Source organism: Molossus molossus, unplaced genomic scaffold (genome assembly GCF_014108415.1).
Source record: "Molossus molossus isolate mMolMol1 unplaced genomic scaffold, mMolMol1.p scaffold_m16_p_1, whole genome shotgun sequence".
In the NCBI taxonomy this organism is placed as follows: domain Eukaryota; kingdom Metazoa; phylum Chordata; class Mammalia; order Chiroptera; family Molossidae; genus Molossus; species Molossus molossus.
This window is the reverse complement of record NW_023425344.1, coordinates 243,591,507-243,612,014: the sequence shown is the minus strand read 5'-3', so window position 1 is coordinate 243,612,014 and position 20,508 is coordinate 243,591,507. Positions and strand designations below refer to the sequence as shown.

Below are 20,508 nucleotides of genomic sequence, written 5' to 3'. Positions count from 1 at the left end.
ATCTGGAAACTCAACTAACTGAATAAAACTGGTAAACACATTCACCATAAATGGTGCTGGAGGTAAAGAAGGCCTAAACTTACAAAGTATCTGTGTACGTTTTTAGAAATATCATCACTGATTATTTTGAAATGAAATAATAGGGATTTAAATGTTAAAGCATTGAAGATCTAGGATGTGTAAAATATCTGGGGTTTTGAGGATTGTAAATGTGGGAATTTTTAGTAACAATAGCAGTGAACAGCTCTTTTCACTATAAAATGATAATATTTATGAAAGACTTTAAAACTGAGTTAAATATAAATAATTGGAACATGTCAGCTCTAAGACACCTTTAACAATTAATTATGATATCTCATTCTTGTCCCTAACTGCCATGTTCTCCACTAAAAAAAAAAAAAAGTATGGGGAAAACTAGTCAACAGCACTGAAAATAAAATTCTGAGAGGGAAAATAAAGTGGAGACAGTAAACAGGAACAAAAGGGATGTGTTTTATTTACCCTTCTATAAATCTCTATTTCAGTGACTTGCAAGGTTCATGAGGAGGCACACACAAATGTATCCCAAAGATCTCTTTCCATTAAGGAAATACCAATGCCAGTAGTAACTATCATATGACTACATAAATGTACAATGAAGCATCCTGCCATACAAAATCATGACAACACCAAACAAACACACACAATTCAAGACAATGATTTTAAAACTGAACTTCTAGCTAGACTTCTTTGTCAAGTCATTTTTACATAGAATAAATTAGAATCATGTAATTTCATGATTCTGGCTTAAAATATAAATAAAAAGCAATTTTAAATGTTATGAATAAAATATGTATTTATCAAAGAAATATCTATTTACTGGATACAACAGTCCTAAGTAAACATTTCAAATGATCCACTGTAGCTATATTTAATTAGTTAAATATTTTTTGAAAAAATTATAATAAACTGTTTTCTGGGGAGAAAAAGCATTGGAAAGTATGGCAAAATTTCCCCTTCTGTCCTAATAGTTCTCTAAAGTAGCCCAATGAACATCTAATTCTGATAATATGATTTTAATTTTATTCACAGCTATTTATTAAGTACCAACATTATACTAAATGCTCTCTGGGAAATTGGTGAAAAGTCAAAGACATGCTTCCCTACCTTTGAGGGACTCTTCTGTTTATATACATTAAAATATTCAACAAATATTTATTTAGTTATATTTAAGGCACTATGCTAGGTGCAGGAGACTTAGCAATGAGCAGGACTAGCAATGTACCTGTCAATATTGTAATTAAAACTGTGATAAGAGCTAAGGGTGAGAAGTACAAGATAGCATGAGAACATCAAATGAGTGGCCTGATCTCTTCTGAGGAGGGGAGAGTCATGGAGAAGTAACAAATGGGCCATGTGACGATAAAGAAATAACTGGACAAAAGTTGGAATAGAGAGGTAGAAAAGCAAGAAGAGTAATAAAGGATTCCCAGCACTGAGAAGTAAGGAGCATGGTAGTAGCAGATTCAGGAAATGAAAGGAGGTCAGTGTGCCTGGAGCACAGTCAGAGGAGGAGTGGAAGCTAGTGAAACAGAGGGAGCCTGAATTATGTAGGGCCTTAGGTGTATTAAGCAAAAGAATATCCAAATTGTGGTCTTAAATGCTTTGAAATATCATGCCAATTATAAAGATAAAAATTCATCAGAAAGTAGTGAGTTAGGGTGGGGATTGGAGGAAGAAGTGGACAAGGATCACTTGAGAAGCTATTACATGTATCTGAGCAAACCCTCAGAGTAGCATGGACTACAGCGGAGGTAGTATAGTTGGAGGGAGGTGGATGGATTCAGGAAATATTTAAGATATAAAATAAACAGGATTGTATATGCGAGTATTAAAAGAACATATAGTATCTAGGATGACTCCCATAATCCTAGCTTGAAAACCAGTTGAATAACAGTGTTACCCATTAAGATAAGAGACTCTGGAGGAAGCCCAGGTGTCAAGGGGAAATACCAGATGCTCAACTTTGGACTTCTTAACTTTGAGATGCCTTTGAGGCATCCAAATAGAGATTACAAACAGGGGATTGTATTTCCAGATCTGATACTCTGAAAAGGTCTGATATAAACGAGATAATTTATATAGGATAGGTAGAATATATGTGGATGATACTTTAAGGCTTGGGTATAGATGAGATTGCCTACAGAGAAAACAAAACAAGTTTGAAAAATGTATGAAAAGTGGACATCTACTCCTGTAAACATACTTTCACCTCAGTTAAATAAGGGTGCTGAAGAATTCAAAGTTTAAATAAAGAGATCCATCACAAGTGTTCAGCAGAATATTTCATTTTAATTTTTGGACTATTCCTAACACATCATTAGAAAACAATCAATTGGTCTGTGTGTGTTAAGGGTGATGACAGGGTATAATGGGGGTGCTGTATGCAGGTGTACATACAGAAACATTTTGGGTTAATATTGTTTTCATATTAAATCAAGAAGAAAAAATAAAAAGGAAAGGGAACTTCCTCTTTCGATAACGGCAGACCAGGTAATTCCAATCCGCTCTCCTGATGAGGATAATTTTAAAAACTGAAAAAAATATATAAATCATCTGCATAAAGGTATATGGAAACTAACAAGGTTACTCATCCAAAACTAAAAAATTACCCATCCTAGATTACCCATTACTAGAAAAATTACCCATCTAACAAATAATGGAATTCCAGAAAGGTTAGCATATAAATTGAGGCTTGTTTTTTCTCTGGGATCATTTGCTGATTCTAGAAAAGGTTCCTAAGTGGCCAAGAGTTTAACTGACTTTTTTGATCCTTGAGATACGATAAAGGAAATCCAGTAGCAAACTGGCCTTTGCAGGGAAAACATCCAATACCTAAAACGGACTGACACTTTATTGCTAGTGCTATTAAGTGGCTGCCAGAAGACAACATTCCTTTCTAGAGGAAGATATCACCCTGGGCCTCTAACTATTTCTACAAATAATTTATCGAATACAAGATCAAACACACAATCAGTAATATCCAGGCACATAAAAAGATAAGATAATATGAATAAGAGCCAGCAGAAGCAACAGAAAATAAAAGGCACCAAAAGGAGCTCCAGGTATTATTGTTATTTGCTACACACCTGGTGCAAGACGTTAAAAGATACAATCGGAAAATTCTAAGATATAAAAGAAAGGATGTGGTAGATTTTTTAAAAAGTTAATCAAAAATTCTAGACCATAAAAATATAATAATCAAAATAAATAATGAGAATGAATCACAAAGAGAAAAGGATGTAAAAGAAGGTAAAAGACATAAAAGATACTATGGAAAGATGTAGAAGGACAGCAAAGAGACAATTAGGCAGAAGCAAGTTTGAAAAATGTATGAAAAGATAATGGTCATATTTTTAACCCAGAAATTCTAACAAGTGTAGAGAATTATTTGCATTTATCTAATGACTAAGCATGCTGAATACCTTTTCTTATGCTTTTTGGCCATCTACAAATCATCTTTGGTGAAGTATCTGTTCAAATTTTTGCCTGTTTTTAAAAATTGGGTTTTCTTATTATTGAGTGTGAGTTCTTTATGTATTCTGAACACATGTTCTTTATCAGATATATGATTTATAAGTATTTCCTCCCATTCTGTGATTTTTCATTCTTTGGAAAAGTAGACACTTTAAATTTTCAAAAGGTCAAATTGATCAAATTTTTCTTCTATGGATCATACTTTTATGTCAAATGTAAAAACAAACAAACAAAAAAAAACCTTTGCCTAACTCAAGGTCACAAAGATTATCTCTTTTCTTCTATAAGTTTTTATCACTTTAGTTTTCAGTTTTTAGGTCTATGATCTATTTTGAGTTTATTTTTGTATATGGTACGAGGTATAGACTTTTTCCCAACAAACCCAGCACCATTTAATGAACAGACTGTCCTTCATACACTGACATGCTTTTGCACATGTTAAAATCAACTGGCAATGTGCATGTGGAAAGCTTTTTTCTCTATATATAGCCCACTGATCTGCTTTTATACCAATATTACATAGTCTTAATTGCTGTAGCTGTACATAACGTCTCTAAACCAGGTAAAGTCCTCCAACTTTGTTTCTCTTTTTCAAAGTTATTTTTGGTTATGGTTGATATATTTGTATTTTCATATGAATTTTAGAATTAGCTTGTAATTTCCTACCAAAAAAAACCTAACCTATTAGAAACTTTATTATTTTACATTAAATATATAGATTGATATGGGAAGAACTGTTATCTTAACAATATTAAGTCTTCTGATACATGAACATGGTGTCTCTCCCCATTTACTTAGTTCACATATTATTTCTCTCAGCAGTTTTCCATAGTTTCCAGTATACAGATCTTACATGTCATTTATCAGGTTAATCTCTAGGTATTACAGACTTGAATGCTATTGTGATAGATTAAGAAAAACTTTAATTTCTAATTGTTTTCGTGTGTAGAAATACAATTGATTTGTATATTGACCTTATATCCTGAAACATTTCTATACTCACTAGTTCTAGTGTTTTTCTTTTGTAGATACCTCATAAAGATAATGTTATGTGACCCCCCCCCACAAAAAAAACAGTTTATCTTATTTCTCTTTAATTTAGATATCTTTTTTATTTCCTTGCCTTACTACATCATCTAGAATGCCCAGTAGTGTTGAACATCATGGAAAGGCTGACACTCTTGACTTGTTCCTGATCTTAGGAGCAAGCACTCAGTCTTTCACCTTTAAGTGTGATTTTTACCTGGAGGTTTTTCAGAGGAAGCTCCTCTCTAACCCTAGCTTAAGGAGGGTTTTTTTGGTTTTGGTTTTGTTTTCCAGAAATGATTGTTGGATTTTGTCAAACGCTTTTCCTAAATCTACTGAGATGATCATATGGTGGTTTGTTTAGTTTGTCAATGACTTATATTGATTAGTTTTTTTGCATTCTGAACCAACCTTAAATTCCTGAGATAAACCCCTATTGGTCATGATTTATCATCCATTTTATATATTGCTGGATTTGATTTGCTGTTTTCCAGAAGAGTTTGCATCTAAGTTCATGAGGGATATGCATTTATGGTTGGGGTGGTTTTTTTTTTTGGTTTTTTTTTTGGTAACATCTATATCTCATTAAGGTATCAGGGTAATGTTGGCCTCATGGAATGACTTAAGAAGTTTTTACTTCCTCTATTTTCTGGAAAAATTTGTGTAGAATTGTTTTTATTTCTTTTACATTTACCTTCATTTTTACCATTTTAGGTGCTCTTCATTTCTTCACTTGAATTCAGTTTACATATGGTATCACATTACTTCTACCTAAAGAACACCCTTTGCCATTTCTTATAGTGTAAGTCCGGTACAGAAAAATTCCTTTCAATTTCTGTTTATCTAAAAAATAAATAAAATAACATATTTTGCCTTATCCTTGAAAGATATATTCACTGGGTATAGATTTCTTGTTGACTTTTCTTGTTTGGCTTTTTGTTTTCAGTATGTACTTGTACTACAACTTCCCATTGTCCTCTGGCCTGCATATTTTCTGACCACAAGTCTGCTTTATTTTCACCTTTGTGCCTCTGTAAATAAATGCTTTTTGTCTCTGGCTACTACAAAGATTTTTTTGTATTTTTTATTTTAAGCAGTTTGATCATTATGTGCCTAGAGAGCTGTGTGTGTGTCCTGCTTGGGGATCCTCTGAGCTTATTGGTTTTTTTTTTTTCATCCTCACCCGAGGACACTTTTGCATTTATCTTCAGACAGAGCAGGAAGGAGAGAGGGAGGAAGAGAAAGAGAGAAACATTGATGTGAGAGAGACACATCAACTGATTGCCACCCACACGACCCCAACAGAGGCCGGTGACGAACTGCAACCACAGTACGTACCCTTAGCGGGAACCGAACCTGGGGCTCTCTGGTCTGAGGGCCCACGCTCTACCACTGAGCCAAACCGGCCAGGGCTCCTCTGAGCTTCTTAGATCTTTGCTTTGTTGTTATTCATTAATTTCAGAAAAGGCTTGGCTTTATTTCTTCAAACAGTTCTTCCCCGATCTCTTTTGGGAGGCTCCAGTTGCACATATAACAGGTCACTTGACACTGTCTCAAAGCCATTTGATGCTCTCTTCTAATTTTTTCAATCTATTTTATCTTTGTGTTTCAGTTCAGATGCTTTCTACCTTCAAGTTCACTGATTCTTTCCCCAGCTGTGTCCAAACTGCTAAGCCCATCAAAGGAATGTTTTATTTCTGATATTATCCTTTTTATTTCTAGCATTTCATCTCATTGTTTTATAGTTTCCACCTCTCTGCTGAAATTCGCTACATGTCCATGTACACTGATCTGACAAAGTGGGCAGTGTTGCGTTCCTGTTCCCAAGCAGCAGCCAACCATCACCACACCTGCATTAGCAAGGGAGACTCTCTCCAGTCTACTACTCTACCCCTAAAAGCAAGGAGGCCTGTGAGAAAGAGCTTGCCCTGGTTTCTGGGGCTCCCAGTTATTCTAAACTGATATGCAGCCTACAGTCAACCTTTAAAAACTTGTCGCAATTTTAGCTCATGTTTTTTCTAACAACCTTATGGGGTGGCCACTCCCTCCTACATATCTATCCAAGTCAGCATCCCTGTGTCACATCTTTCCTCAGAGGAGCTGTTGCTCTTTTGAATTCAGTTTACTTAGTTGTCCTGTGACCACTTCTGATAGGCTTTGATTGATTGATAGGTAGGTAGGAAGGTAGGTAGGTAGATAAATTGTATGGATTTTGTGAATAACCACTATTGTTAAAATGGGAATGATGTTTTCACGAACATTCCTACATCCTCAGTAGAAATGGAACTGGCTCTTTTGTTTTTGAGCCCTGAATAGTTCTTCAACTCTTACGAGTGTTAACTACGCATTTAAAAGAATGCTTATTGTACTATATCTAGTTTCTAGATATCCTGATTTGGGGAAATTTTCTAGGATATTTAGTTCACCACACCGCCAAAACATTAGTTAATCCATAAAGTTTTATTTATTTATTTTTTCCTTTATTGATTTTAGATAGAGAGGAAGTGAGAGGGAGAGAGAGAGAGAAACATTGATGAGAGAGAACATCGATTGGCTGCCTCCTGCATGCCCCACACTGGGGATCAGGCCCACAACCTGGGCATGTGTCCTGACTGGGAATCGAACCAGCGACCTCTTGGTGCATGGGTCGATGCTCAATCACTGAGCCACACCAGCCGGACAATCCATAAAGTTTTAAATCAAACATTATAGATCGTTATTATAGTGGAGAATATTAATAACTTTTTTGTTGTATAATTTTGCAAGGATTGTAAATAAAAATACCTACAAATGATCCTATCACTTAAATGGTTAAAGTCAGAAACAATATTCAAGTAGTAACAGTGAAGAGGTCCCATTATCACAAAAATAAAAGAATTTCGAATTAAGAACTTAAGAAGCTCAGTTCATTTCTATTGTACGTGAGATAAAAATAACAAATGACAAGGACTAAGAAGCACATGTGAGAACACTGGTCTCCACTAGGCAATATTTCTAGGTCTATTAGAAATATTAGCAAATCTAACACTTTATATATGCTCCCCAAAACTATATACTCAGCTTTTGTTTCCATTGAATTTCATTATTATTGTAAAATAGTTAATGGTATTACACTATTTTGTCCTTAAACACAAATAGATATACACAAAAAATAAAAAGACATAACACAGACATTATTTTCAAAATGGACTGTGGTCAATGTACTTTTTTTTTTAAGCTGTTACACATTGAAGAAAGAGTAATTTATATTATCTGTTCATGCTCTCTAGTTCCTTTGGTTAATACTACCTTTTTTTTTTTTTCTTAGTGAACTAGATAAATAGTTATGTAATTTATCTAGTGCTTCCTAGCCCATAAAAATCTCTCAGTAAAGTCAATTCTGACCTTGATGATTATTTTTTAAACTTACATTATAGAAATTATTTCACTTTCTTCCTCATCTTCCTTCACATCAGACTGTCCCTAAATGTTTAGCCTGTCGACAGAGTACTATATTCTACTGTGGGTTTTTATGATAGGGGGTCTGGAACATCATGTTCTGCTTATCATGTATAAATGTGTTGCTTTCACAAAATTCTTTGCTTTTCTCAGAACTTTTAGCTTATCTCAGAAAATATCAATTACAGTTAGGAGGACAGATACTTTTATTTTTGAGCCGTAAACAAGAAGAAAAGCAATTTGTATCATCTGTTTAATTCCTTTAGTTAAAGACTTCTTTTTTTCTTGGTGAACTATAAGAATAGATCATATAATTTCATGCTTCCTAGGAATCTCCCACCAAAATATTCATAGTCAAACACTAAATTGTTTTGGTCTAGATTCTCTCAACTGTAAAATAAGAATAAATACTTCATGTGGAATGGTTCTACGAAGTTTAAAAGAATGTGTCCAGAGCATCGAGCACAGTGCCTGGCCCACAGTACGTGTTCCTCATATTATTGTTTATCCATGTATCTGTGCCACTTAAAATAGGACTTAAAATGTAAGTGAAGTGAAGCATTTTATTCAAAAATATCTTTATTTACACAGTAGAGGCTTTCTTTTTTTTTTTGGTATGTGCCCCTAGTGGGAACCAAACCTGGAACTCTCTGGTCCGCAGCTGGCCAGGGTGTAAAGGCTTTCTATAAAAATTCGAAAATAAGATTTTTTAAAAAATATCATCAGTAGATATAAAATACTCTAAAAATCACATTGGGAGAAACATACGTTACTTCCATTTAACTGCATAAATGGAAGTAAAGTAATACAAAATTAATAAAAGTGGAACTAATGAATCTTTAGAGAATCAGAAAATTGGTAGACAACACCTACCAATTTATCTCAAATGATCAAATTTCATATTGACTATGTCCTTGGCCTTGCCCTAGTATGTCTATCTTTCTCCCGTGGCCCCCACCAAAAGGTCTCGTTAGGAACATAAATCAGCATTATATTACCCCACTGATATCATTTCTACTTCCCAGCCAAGAATTTCACCAGTGGATCAGGTTGATGTGCCATTGGTCTTTCAGGCAGACACCTATTGTCTCAGAATATTGTTTAATCAATGCTCATTTAAAAATTATTGAGTTCCTACTATTTGCCAAGCACTGTTCTAGGTTCTGGGGATACAGTGATAAACCAGACTGACAGACATTCTGCCCTTATGTAAGACAAGAATAAGAATGGTAGTGATGAGGTCAGAAAGCTAGATGCAGTTATTTAAGGGCACGGCAAGATTTAGTCTATCTGAAATGGAAAGCTGCTAGTATTAGTTTCCTGTGGCTGCAGAAAGTAAATTACCATAAATAGAGTGGCCTACAACAACAGAAACCTATTCTCTCATGTTCTAGGGGCCATAAGTCCAAAATCAGTAAAACTCGGCCAAAATCAAAATGTCGGCAAGGCCACACTCCCCCTTGAGACACTAGGGTAGAATCTGTTCTTTGCCTTTTCCAGCTTCTAGTAGTTGCTGGTGTTTCCTGACTTGTGGTTACATCACTCCCATCTCTGCCTCGGTCTTCACAGGGCCTTCTCCTCTGTGTCTGTTATAGCTCCTCTGTGTTCCTTTTCTAAGGCATTTAGGGCCTGCCCAGATAATCTAGGATGATCTCCTTATCTCAAAATCCTTCACCACATTTTCCAATTAGGTTCCAGGGATTAGGACCTGATATCTTATGGAAGCCATAATTCTGCCTACCACACCACTTAAGCAATCTACATGAAGAATATATGATTGATGCTTTTTAAAAATCTCTCTGAAGAATAAAAAGAGGTAACTATGTGAGATAATATATGTATTAATTGTGGTAATTATTTCACAATGTATACATTTATTAAATTATCATGTACACTTTAAATAAATATAACTTTATTTGTCAAAAAAATTTGTAGATTGTTCTCATATAAATAAATAAATAAATAAATAAATAAATAAATAATCCCTCTGGATTCGAGGGCGCTAGAAGGCAAAGTAGAAGCAATAGGTCCAGTGAGGAGGCTGTTATAGAAACCAAATGAAAGGTGACTGGGCTTGAGAAGTAAAATCACACATTATAAATCTGTTATAGTCATGATCAGCTAATGAAGAAATTGTATAGTAGTTAAGAGAAAGAACTAAAGAGTTCCTGTTCAAACTAATTATACCACTTGCTAGTTTTGTGGCTTTGGGCAAGTTACTCAACTAAGTTCGTTCTTTCTTTATCAAGTGGCCCTTATAGAACTGCATTCAAAGAGATAAAAATGTGTAAAATGTTGGACAGAATACATCATCTCACACATCGTGAGATCTCAATAAATGTTAGCTACAGTTATTCTTATCTGGTCCTGACATTGCACATTTTCTATTATATAATTTTATGCCATATATTTTGGTTGCCAAAATAAGTGAAAAAACAATTAAAAGGATTTAATAACTCAACAGGTAGAAACTTTTTCTGAACTCCATTACAAAGGAGTCACCAATATTATATAGTATAATTATATCATTAACATTTTAAATTTTATAAAGAACCACAGTATTTTAGAAACTTTTCTTGACAATCAAATTCTTTCACTTCTATATAACTAGAAGTTCAAGCCAAATATTGAAATCTAATATCTAAGATTCAATTTAATATAGTGTGGAAAGCCCTGGCTGGTTTGGCTCAGCGGTTAGAGCGTCAGCCTGCAGTCCAGAGAAACCCAGGTTCGGTTCCCACTAAGGGCATGTACCTCGGTTGCAGTTTGTCCCTGGCCCTGGTTGGGTCGTGTGGGTGGCAACCACTCGATGTGTCCCTTTCACGTCGATGTTTCTCTCTCTCTCTGTTCCTCTCTTTCCCTCCCACTCTACCTGAACAAAAAATGAAAAAATGTCCTCGGGTGAGGATAAAAAAAAAATATATATATATAGTGTGGAAAAGAATTCAAACTTAATAAAGACATTAGAAAAAGTTTATTTTTCAAAGATACCCTAGTAGGATTAAAATCATATAACATGAATATATCAACTATATTTAAATAAACAGGTCTTCATATCTAGGAAATTAGAGGTCAAAATATTTCCTTTCTGGATTCTTGTTTAAATTTCACCTTAAGATGTGTGACCTAACTGCATTATCAGTCATTGTCCACTTTGGATAAAATTTTAAAAGTAAATTGTAGAAACACTACAGTTTAGCTAAATTCTAATCTTGACTAGGTTTCTGCCATTTTATTTTTAATTTTAAATTCCTTTATCTCTAAAACAGTGAAAACAGCAACCTATTTTAAAAACGATTTTTCAGTCAACAAATATATTATTGTAAGAATGAAACACAAATGCAATATATGAAAAAATATATATCATTGGTGAAATTTTATAATACCTAAGATCAGAAAAGTCTCCATCATCACTTTATCTGATATTCTTTAAGGTAAAGGGTGAGTTCTAAAACCTGCTTATACTACTATTACAGACATGGTAAGAATTGGGAATGATTAGCTTCTCATAAAATATTTACTGTTCATATCTTTAAATTCTCTAAAAGCAAATCACTCAAAGAATGATTAGTATTAGTAATTCTCAAACTATTTTTTCTCATGGATTCAACAAACTATTAACCAAGATATTCAAAACCAGGACAACCATATGGATGTTAAGCCTGGACTCTGAAAGTCATCTCTCACTTCCTACATTCCATCATCCATTAGGAAGTTCTGTCCACTCTACCTCAATAAATGTATCTCAGATATAACCCACTACTCTCTACTGTCTCAAAACAGCAGTCCTAATCCAAGCCACCTTCACGTATCACGAAGACTAGTGCTATAGTTTCTTGCTTCTCCCACTCCAACCCACTCTCCACACAACCATCAAAATGACCACTCTAAAATGTGAATGGGATAAGCCACTGCTCTGCTTAAAGCCTTCAATGATTTTCCACTCTCCTAAGAAAGAACAACTCTTACATGCCGTCACTGACCATCAATCTAACGTCTTTTTAAGTCACACCCCACCTGATCCCACTGGATTCCAATCCAACATGCCTCTTGCGGTCCCAAAAACTCTTTATCTTAGGGGCTATATATTGCTCTCTCTGCTTGGACCATGTATTTCTGACTCTTCAAATGTCTGCTTCCTCCCAGCCCTTCAGTTTTTAGCTCCCCAAAAGGGCTTTCCTTGACCTCCCAATGCACAGTAGGTTCCCCAACACTTTATCCTGATCTGTATTCTCATCTATTTGTTTTACATCTCTTTCCCCCTCTAGGCTATAACCTCCTTGAGGGCAAGTTCTCTATTTTATTCACCTCTGTTTTCTCAGCACTCAGAACAGTGTCTGTCACACGGGAGATACTCAGTAAATATTTATGTATGAAAGAAAATGCCATTATTACTATAAATGCTCACTTGTATTACAAGATTTTTTTTTTTTTTTTTATAAAATGAGCTAAGAAATTACGACCACGGCAAAAGAGAACAAAGTGGATATGTGTGATTTTTGCCATCGTTTTACCACTTGAAGGTAAACACTCACAGAAGCAAGGCAAAATTGAAGAAGGTGCTAACTATAAGTACAAATATATCTTCACAATATCTAAATACAGTGATTTAAAAATAAAATGAAATAAAAATGATTTACACATACATAGGTTTTATAATTTGACATGGGTTTGTTTAAATGTTTAGCTGCCTACATTATATAATAAACCCTCAATAAAAGCCATTATTATTGCTCCCAAAAGTCTTACCCAGTTGCTTAATTCTTTAGCATTTTTTACATAAAGCAAGAATCACACAATTAAATACTCTCCTATGCTTGTTCTTTGATTGTTTCCCCTACTTTTTAGGCCTTCCTTATATAGAATCGATCTGGGACTGAATTCCATCTTTCTGTATTTTTTTTTAGTAACGGGCAAGATAAATGAGAATTCTAAATAAATGACTGCATGTTGATTAACTCAAAAAATGAATGAAATCATTTCATCAAATAAAGGTTTTCTTGATACATATTCATTAGTATACATTTTCTTTATAGTATCCATTCATTCAGTTAATTTTCTATATTATTATTAATTTTTATTACTTTAAAAGGTTATTAAAATCATCTTTATAACTCAGTTATAGAGTTTCAGCACATATATTTGATTCTTTGTATAAATATACTCTATAGATGAGTGTATAATATTCTTTATACAATGCCATGAAATTAAGATGGGGGTATTATTTAATTAACTTTACAGTAACCTCATTAGCAAAACAATTTTTTTCAAAATAATTTAGAGACCTCAAGGTCATTACTCTCTATCCTTCATCTTTTATTTTTACTTTATAAAATTTTGGACATTCAGTACACTTTCTGTGGACCAGATTTAGCTTGCTCAACATAGTGTGTGTATAGCATACTCAATATTTTTAACTTTAAATCTAATTCGCTTATACAGAATAACTCTTTTTTACAAAGAGAGAGAGAGAAACATAGATGTGAGAAAGAAACATCGATCAGTTGCCTCCATGCTCGCCCCGACCAGGGATTGAACCTGCAATTTAGGTATGTGCCCTGACCAGGAATCTAATCTTCAACTTTTTGGTGTATGGTACAGGATGACATTCCAACCAACTCAGCCACCCAGCCAGTGTTGTTAGCACTTCCAGGTGTTATGCTAACAAGCTTAGGTTAGTTAATATCACTGAAACTGAATGTAAAATTAAACCTAGACTGTGTAGACTTAATTCCATTTAAATTATAGCATGATTCTGGGAAAATAAATATGAAAAAGCTTAATTCACTTTTGAATCACAGGCAATGCTAAAATAAACATCTCAATTCACCACTGTAACTAGTAAAAAAATAAAAAAACACTCAAAGCACCTGCATAGAAGGGTGGATAGCTTGGAAAAATAACATGGCATGTCCCTAGTAGTCTAAATCACAGTAACTAGAACCATGCTGTATATGCCTAAAAATAAAACCCAAGACATACTAACAATTACAGTATTTTAAACACATGTAAGTTAATTTAAAAGTTATGAAAAGTTATAACCAAACAGAAAGCCAAAGAAAAGTATACAAAACCATTAGCAAAAATATCCCCCATTAGTATGTAACCTCCCTGACTCCATTAGTAGGTAACCTCCCTAAGAACACAGAATGTTGTCTGTTTTGTTCATTCAAGATCTTAAGAACAGCACTTTGCACATAGGTACAAATAAGAAATAAATATTATGTATTAAATACTTAACATTATAGATTAATAATCAATAAATATTAAATGAAAGAATGCTCTAGTAGATCAACTAATTTTTGTTTATAACAGGAAAACTTATTCTGAAGAATTTAGAAAGCAATAATAAAAATAAATATAAAACTAAAATTGTGATGGCCACAATTCAATCTTTATTTGATGATTCTTTAGATATTACATCACAGGGTCATTATTAGGATTATCAGTGAAATTATATATTATCATTGTTGTTGAATACTATTAATATAAATTTAAATCAACAGAATCCAAATAAGATAGATTAACCAAATAATATATATACATACTGTATATGCATAGCCCACAGACATAGAAAATAGTGTGGGAAAGGCTTGGGGTGGTGTGGGAACTGCGTGGAGAGATAAAATGAGGAATATCTGTAATACTGTCAACAATAAATAAATAAAGATAACTATGATTCTGTAAGATTAAGATTTTTCTGAGCTACTGAAAAACTAATTTTATTAAAATGTCTCTACTCAGAAAATGACTAGAGAAATTTTACAATTTAAGATCTGGATTTCTCCATTTCCATCAGCTAATTTCTCTAAATATTTTCATCACAATTCAAAATGTGTATCATAATACATCCTCCACTCAATGATTAAATACGTAAGATCAGCCATCAGAAGCTCCAAAATTTTCTCCTGACAAGGACAACATGTTATTAGGGGGAAAAATGGTAAATTCGAATCTTATTTTGCATCAACTTACTCTAACTTTTGGCAAGACTCTCCGTAGTGTCTCAGAAGGATTCTGTCGCATCAAAAACGGAAGATTTGCGATCACACTTGTTCCCTGGATATCTTGACCAGCACTTAAAGAGAAGAGACAAATTTAAAATTTGTAATCATAAGCTGAATTTCTGGTTTATGACTATAAAAAATAGAGATTAATTTACAAAATGGCTTGCACAAACGCTCACAATTTGACAAAGTTTTAAACTTTAAAGACATCATTTAGAAACAAAATTAAACCAGAACTGAAATTTCATTAAGTAAATCCTATAACAAGTGCATGAAGATAATAATTATGCTCATGCTAAAAACAAGATTATCTACATACATGTCTTAAGTCTAAAAGTCTTTAAGGCTATTATTAATTACTTTAAAATTCTACCTCGTTTTTTTCCTGTGACCTACCAATTTGCTGTACTTTATAAAAATATAAATAAAATTTTCTTTATGGTAAAATATTAATAATCATAACAACAGCAAGGACAGCAACAAAATCAATTACAGCAGAATCACAGAAGAACTTCCTTCTGTTATAATAAAATTACCTGTGGCCCTAGACTGACTCTGTAAGATGCCAGAAACTTCTTAAAGATATACTCAATATTCTTAAAGGTCAGTAGGGTATGTATATATATATGTATATATACATACATACAGTACCTTTTTTTTTTTAATCCTCACCCGAGGATATTCTTCAATTTATCTTAAGATAGAGTGGGAGGGAGAGAGGAGAGAGAAGAGACAGAGAGAGAGAGAGAGAGAGAGAGAAACATCGATGTGAGAGAGACACATCGACTGGTTGCCTCCCTCAAGACCCCGACCAGGGCCAGGGACCAAACTGCAATGGAGGTACATGCCCTTGACCAGAATCAAACCCGAGATTCTTTGGTCAGCGGGCCGATGCTCCAACCGCTGAGCCAAACCGGCCAGGGCTATACAGTACCTTTTTGACATAGTATTCATTAGATCACTAAAGCTTAACAAAATAATCTCAGTAATACTCTAGTGGTCTAAATACCTTAGAAAAGGTATTCAGATTATTCTGAAAAAACAATTCCATGCAAAAAATTCTCTTAAAACATAAACTAAGTGACATAAGATGTGCAAGTTCCTGAAATATATATATATATAAAAGATGCTAGTAAATGTGGCACTGCTATAACTGGAACTAGTTATTACATGTACATAAGACCTTAATATGGTTTTTAAAAGTTTTTTAAGTATTATACTCATTTGCTTCAGTTTTATAATTTCTGTTAATAAGAAGCATATTCTGATTCTGAACAAAGCCATCCGGCCATAAAGAAAGGCATTTTCCCTGTTGTAGTAAGGTCATCTATGAACTACAGGTTAGCACAATATTCCACTGAACAAAAGACAAAATCAAGAAGGAAAGAGACTGAAATAAGGAAAACATGTCAAGATGAGGAAAAGATAAAAAAATAAAAAATTAAAGTTGGATATAAAATTCTACTTGTATGGTCTGAATGGTGCCCCTCCCACCCCATAAAATATGTCTATGCCTAAGCCTAGATTTTGTGATGTTATCTTAATTTGAAAAAGGACCTTGAGATGAAGAGATCATTCTAGACTATCCAGGTAGGCTATAAGCCCTAAAACAGATGTCAAAAGAAACACTCAGAAAAGCAGACAGACAGAACAGAAGGCAGTCTGACCACAAAGCAGAGCTTGGAATGGCGTGGCCACAAGTCAGAAAATGCTGATAACCAGCAGAAGCTGGAAGAGGCAAAGAACAGATTCTCCCCTGCTGACAATTTCATTTTGACTCAGTGACACTAATTTCAGAATTCTGGCCTCCAAAACTGTTAAGAGAATAAATTTCTGTTGTTTTAAGCCATCCAGCTTATGGTAATTTGCTATAGCAGCCACAGAAAACAAATACACTACTAAAGAACTGAGAGAGAAGAGAAATATCTGAAAAAGTAACATTTCATATGACAATTTCTCGCCTGGAGTAGAGATTCAATAAATGAACAAACCCTGGCCAGTGTGGCTCAGTTGGTTTGAGCATTGTCCTTTACACCAAAAGGTGGTGGGTTCGATTCCCGGTCATGGCACATACCCAGGTTGTGGGTTTGATCCCCAGTTGGAACATGTGCAGGAAGCAGCCTCTCTCTCTCTCTCTCTCTCTCTCTCTCTCTCTCTCTCTCTGCAAATCAATAAAATAAATATTTTCAAAAAGATGAATGAATGGATGACTCAATGGGTGAACTGATGTCAGTAATATTTAGCATTGAATGTTTGGTAAATTTTATTCACTAACTTTGTAATCAGGAAAAAAATATATGATATATAATACCTCATAAATGTGAAGACAAAAAATTGCATAGGAAAAACAAAAAAGAACAAACAGAAAACAAAATAATTAAATGGCAGACTGAAGCCCCAAAATATCAATAATTACATTAAATGACAGGAATTGGTGGAGTGAGTTTAAAAGCATGACTCAACTAATTGCAGCCTATAAAAAACTAATTTCAAATATAACACTTATCAGCAGATTGAAAGTAAAGAAAATGACATATCATAGAACTGTGAATCAAAAGAAAGCAGAAGTGGCTATATTAGTATCAGATAAAGTAGACTTCAGAGAAAATAAAATCACTGAATACAGACAGGGGTATTATATAATGATAAAAGAGGCACTCCACCAGGAAGATATAACAATCCTAAATGTATATACACCAAATAGAGTTACAAAAATGTGAAACAAAATACTGAGAGAATTCAAAGGAGAAACAGGCAAATACACAGGTAGAAATTTGCACACCCCATCCCTCAACAATTGATGGAACAACTAGGCAGAATATCAAGGACATGGAAGTACTCAACTACACCATCAACCAACATTTATAGAACACTCCATCCAACCAAAGCCAAGCATACACTCTTTCACATGCCCAAAGAATATAAATCAAGAAAGCCCATATTTAAGGCCATAAAAGAATTTCTCAATGAATTTTTAACAATTAAAATCATGACCACAGTGGAATTAAACTAGAAATCAATAACAGAAAAATAACATAAAAATCTCCAAATTCTTGGAAAATAAATAATACATTCTTTTTTTTTTAAATCCTCACCCGAGGACATTTTTCCATTTTTTTGTTCAGATAGAGTAGGAGGGGGAGAGAGAGAGAAAGAGAAACTTCGACGTGAAAGGGGACACATCAAGTGGTTGCCACCCGCACGGCCCAACCAGGGCCGGGGACAAACTGCAACCAAGGTACCTGCCCTTAGCAGGAACTGAACCTGGGTCTCTCTGGACCGCAGGCCGACGCTCTAACCGCTGAGCCAAACTGGCCAGGGCAAATAATACATTTTCTACATAATCTATGGGTCAAAGGGGAAGTCCCAATGAAAATTTTAAAAATACATTGAACTGAATAAAAATGAAAATATAGTCCTGGCCAGTGTAGCTCAGTTGTGCACTGTCCCATGCACCAAAAGGCTGCTGGTTCAATTCCCTGGTCAAGGCACATGCCCTGGTTGTGGGCTCAATCCCTGGTAGGGGGCAGGAGACAGCCAATCAATGTTTCACTGTCTTTTCTTTTTTTTTCTTAAATTAATTATTTTTGTTACAGATGTTTCTCCTTCCCCCCCCCCCCGATTTCCCCTCCCCCTCCCTTCCCACCCTGTCCCCACCTTTGTTGTCCATGTCCATTGTTCATACATACATGCATATAAGTTCTGTGGTTTATCTCTCCCCCCACCCCCCTTCTGTGGATTGTCAGTCTGTACCCCACTTCCACATCTCTGGGGCTACCCAGTTCCTCAGACTGTTATGTTCATTATACTCCACAAATAAGTGAGATCATGTGATATTTGTCTTTCTCTGCTTGGCTTGTTTCACTTAGGATAATACTTTCTAGGTCCCTCCACGTCGTCTCAAAGGATAAGAGATCTTTCTTTCGTACAGCTGCATAGTACTCCATTGTGTATATGTACCACTGCTTTTTTATCCATTCGTCTACTGATGGACACTTGGGCTGTTTCCAGATCTTAGCTATTGTAAATAGTGCTGTTACAAACATGAGGGTAATATATTCTTTCTGATTGGTGTTTCAGGCTTCTTAAGGTATATTCCTAGAAGTGGGATCACTTTTCTCATTGATGTGTGTGTGTCTCTCTCTCCCTATCCTTTCCTCTCTCTCTAAAAAGCAATATAAACTCTTTTTTAAAAATTAAAATATAACATATCAAAATGTGTGGGACACAGTTAAAGCAGGGCAGAGAGAGAAATATATAACACTAAATGCATACATTAGAAAAGAGAGACTTCCGGTCAAGATGGCGGCGTAGGTAAACGCAGTATCGCGTCCTCCCACAACCACATCAAAGTTACAACTAAACTACAGAACAACCATCATTCAAAACCGCCTGAAATCAAGCTGAATGGAAGTAGTACAACTACGGAATTAAAAAAAAAAAAAAAAAAAGCAGCTACATCCAGACCGGTAGGACGGGCGGCGCAGTGACGAGACTGTCTGGTCCCACACCCAAGCGTGGCGGATAAAAATCAGGAGGCTCCCGCGGCTGGGAAGGTCCTTCCTGAGGACTGAGGGGTCCCCATCCCACACCAGGTGCCCCGCTCAGGGTTCCAGTGCCAGGAAGAGAAGTCCCCATAACTTCTGGCTGGAAAAACCAGCGGACACTGAGGCTCAGGGAGGCTGACATGGCTGGAGCCCCAGGCAGCTCCTTAAAGGGCCCGCGCACGGACTTATCGGACTCTCTCCCTCTAAGCTCGGAGGGGAGGCAGCTCGAGGGGCGCCAGAGACATACAGGGAAGAACTGAGCTGTTTGTAACTGGAGCGAGGGCTGGAGAGGGGGCTTCCTCGGGGACAAACGTTATGTAAGAGGCCTTTGTTCCTTTGGTGAGCCCTTCCCTGGGGCGGCAGACAGAAGCCATATCTAGGACTCCAGCAACCTGGCTCACACTGGTAGCCCTGCCCTGCTGACTCCCTGAGGCCCCGCCCCACCCCACACAACTTTCAGGCCCACCCAAGCTGTTGCCACTTGCTTAACCATAGGATTGGCCGGTCTTGGATCCTGCTTCAGGTTTTTCCTAAAGTCTTTCAAACGAGCAGCATCGTGTCTCAGTGAGCCCCATACCTCTCATTAAGTAATACACAGAAACAAACACAGGGAGGCAGCCAAAATGAGGAGACAAAGAAACAGGTCCTAAATGAAAGAACAGAACAAAACCCCAATAAAAGAACTAAGCGAAAGGGAGATAAGCAACCTAACAGATACTGAGTTCAAAATACTGCTTATAAGGATGCTCAATGAACTTAGTGAGAACCTCAGTGAACTTAGTGAGGGCCTCAAGAGCATAAAAAAGGACCAGTTAGAAATCATGGATACACAGTTAGAATTAAAGGAGGCATTAACTGAAATAAAGAATAATTTACACAGCATCAATAATAGAGTATGTAAATCCAAGGAGCAAACCATCGATTTGGAATATAAGGAAGCAAAAAACCCCCAATCCGAACAGCAAAAAGAAAAA

At 35.4% G+C, this 20,508-nt stretch overlaps 1 protein-coding gene across 2 annotated transcripts in view; it reads right to left on the bottom strand.

Moving 5' to 3' along the window:
- Positions 1-20,508, bottom strand: part of PPP4R4 (protein phosphatase 4 regulatory subunit 4) — a 104,952-nt gene that overhangs the window by 50,347 nt on the left and 34,097 nt on the right. For both annotated transcript variants that reach the window (XM_036264525.1, XM_036264514.1), the window contains exon 3: positions 14,956-15,058. In XM_036264525.1, the coding sequence (XP_036120418.1) occupies position 14,956 (1 nt within the window). In that variant the 5' untranslated portion in view covers positions 14,957-15,058. The remainder of the gene's footprint in view (positions 1-14,955; positions 15,059-20,508) is intronic.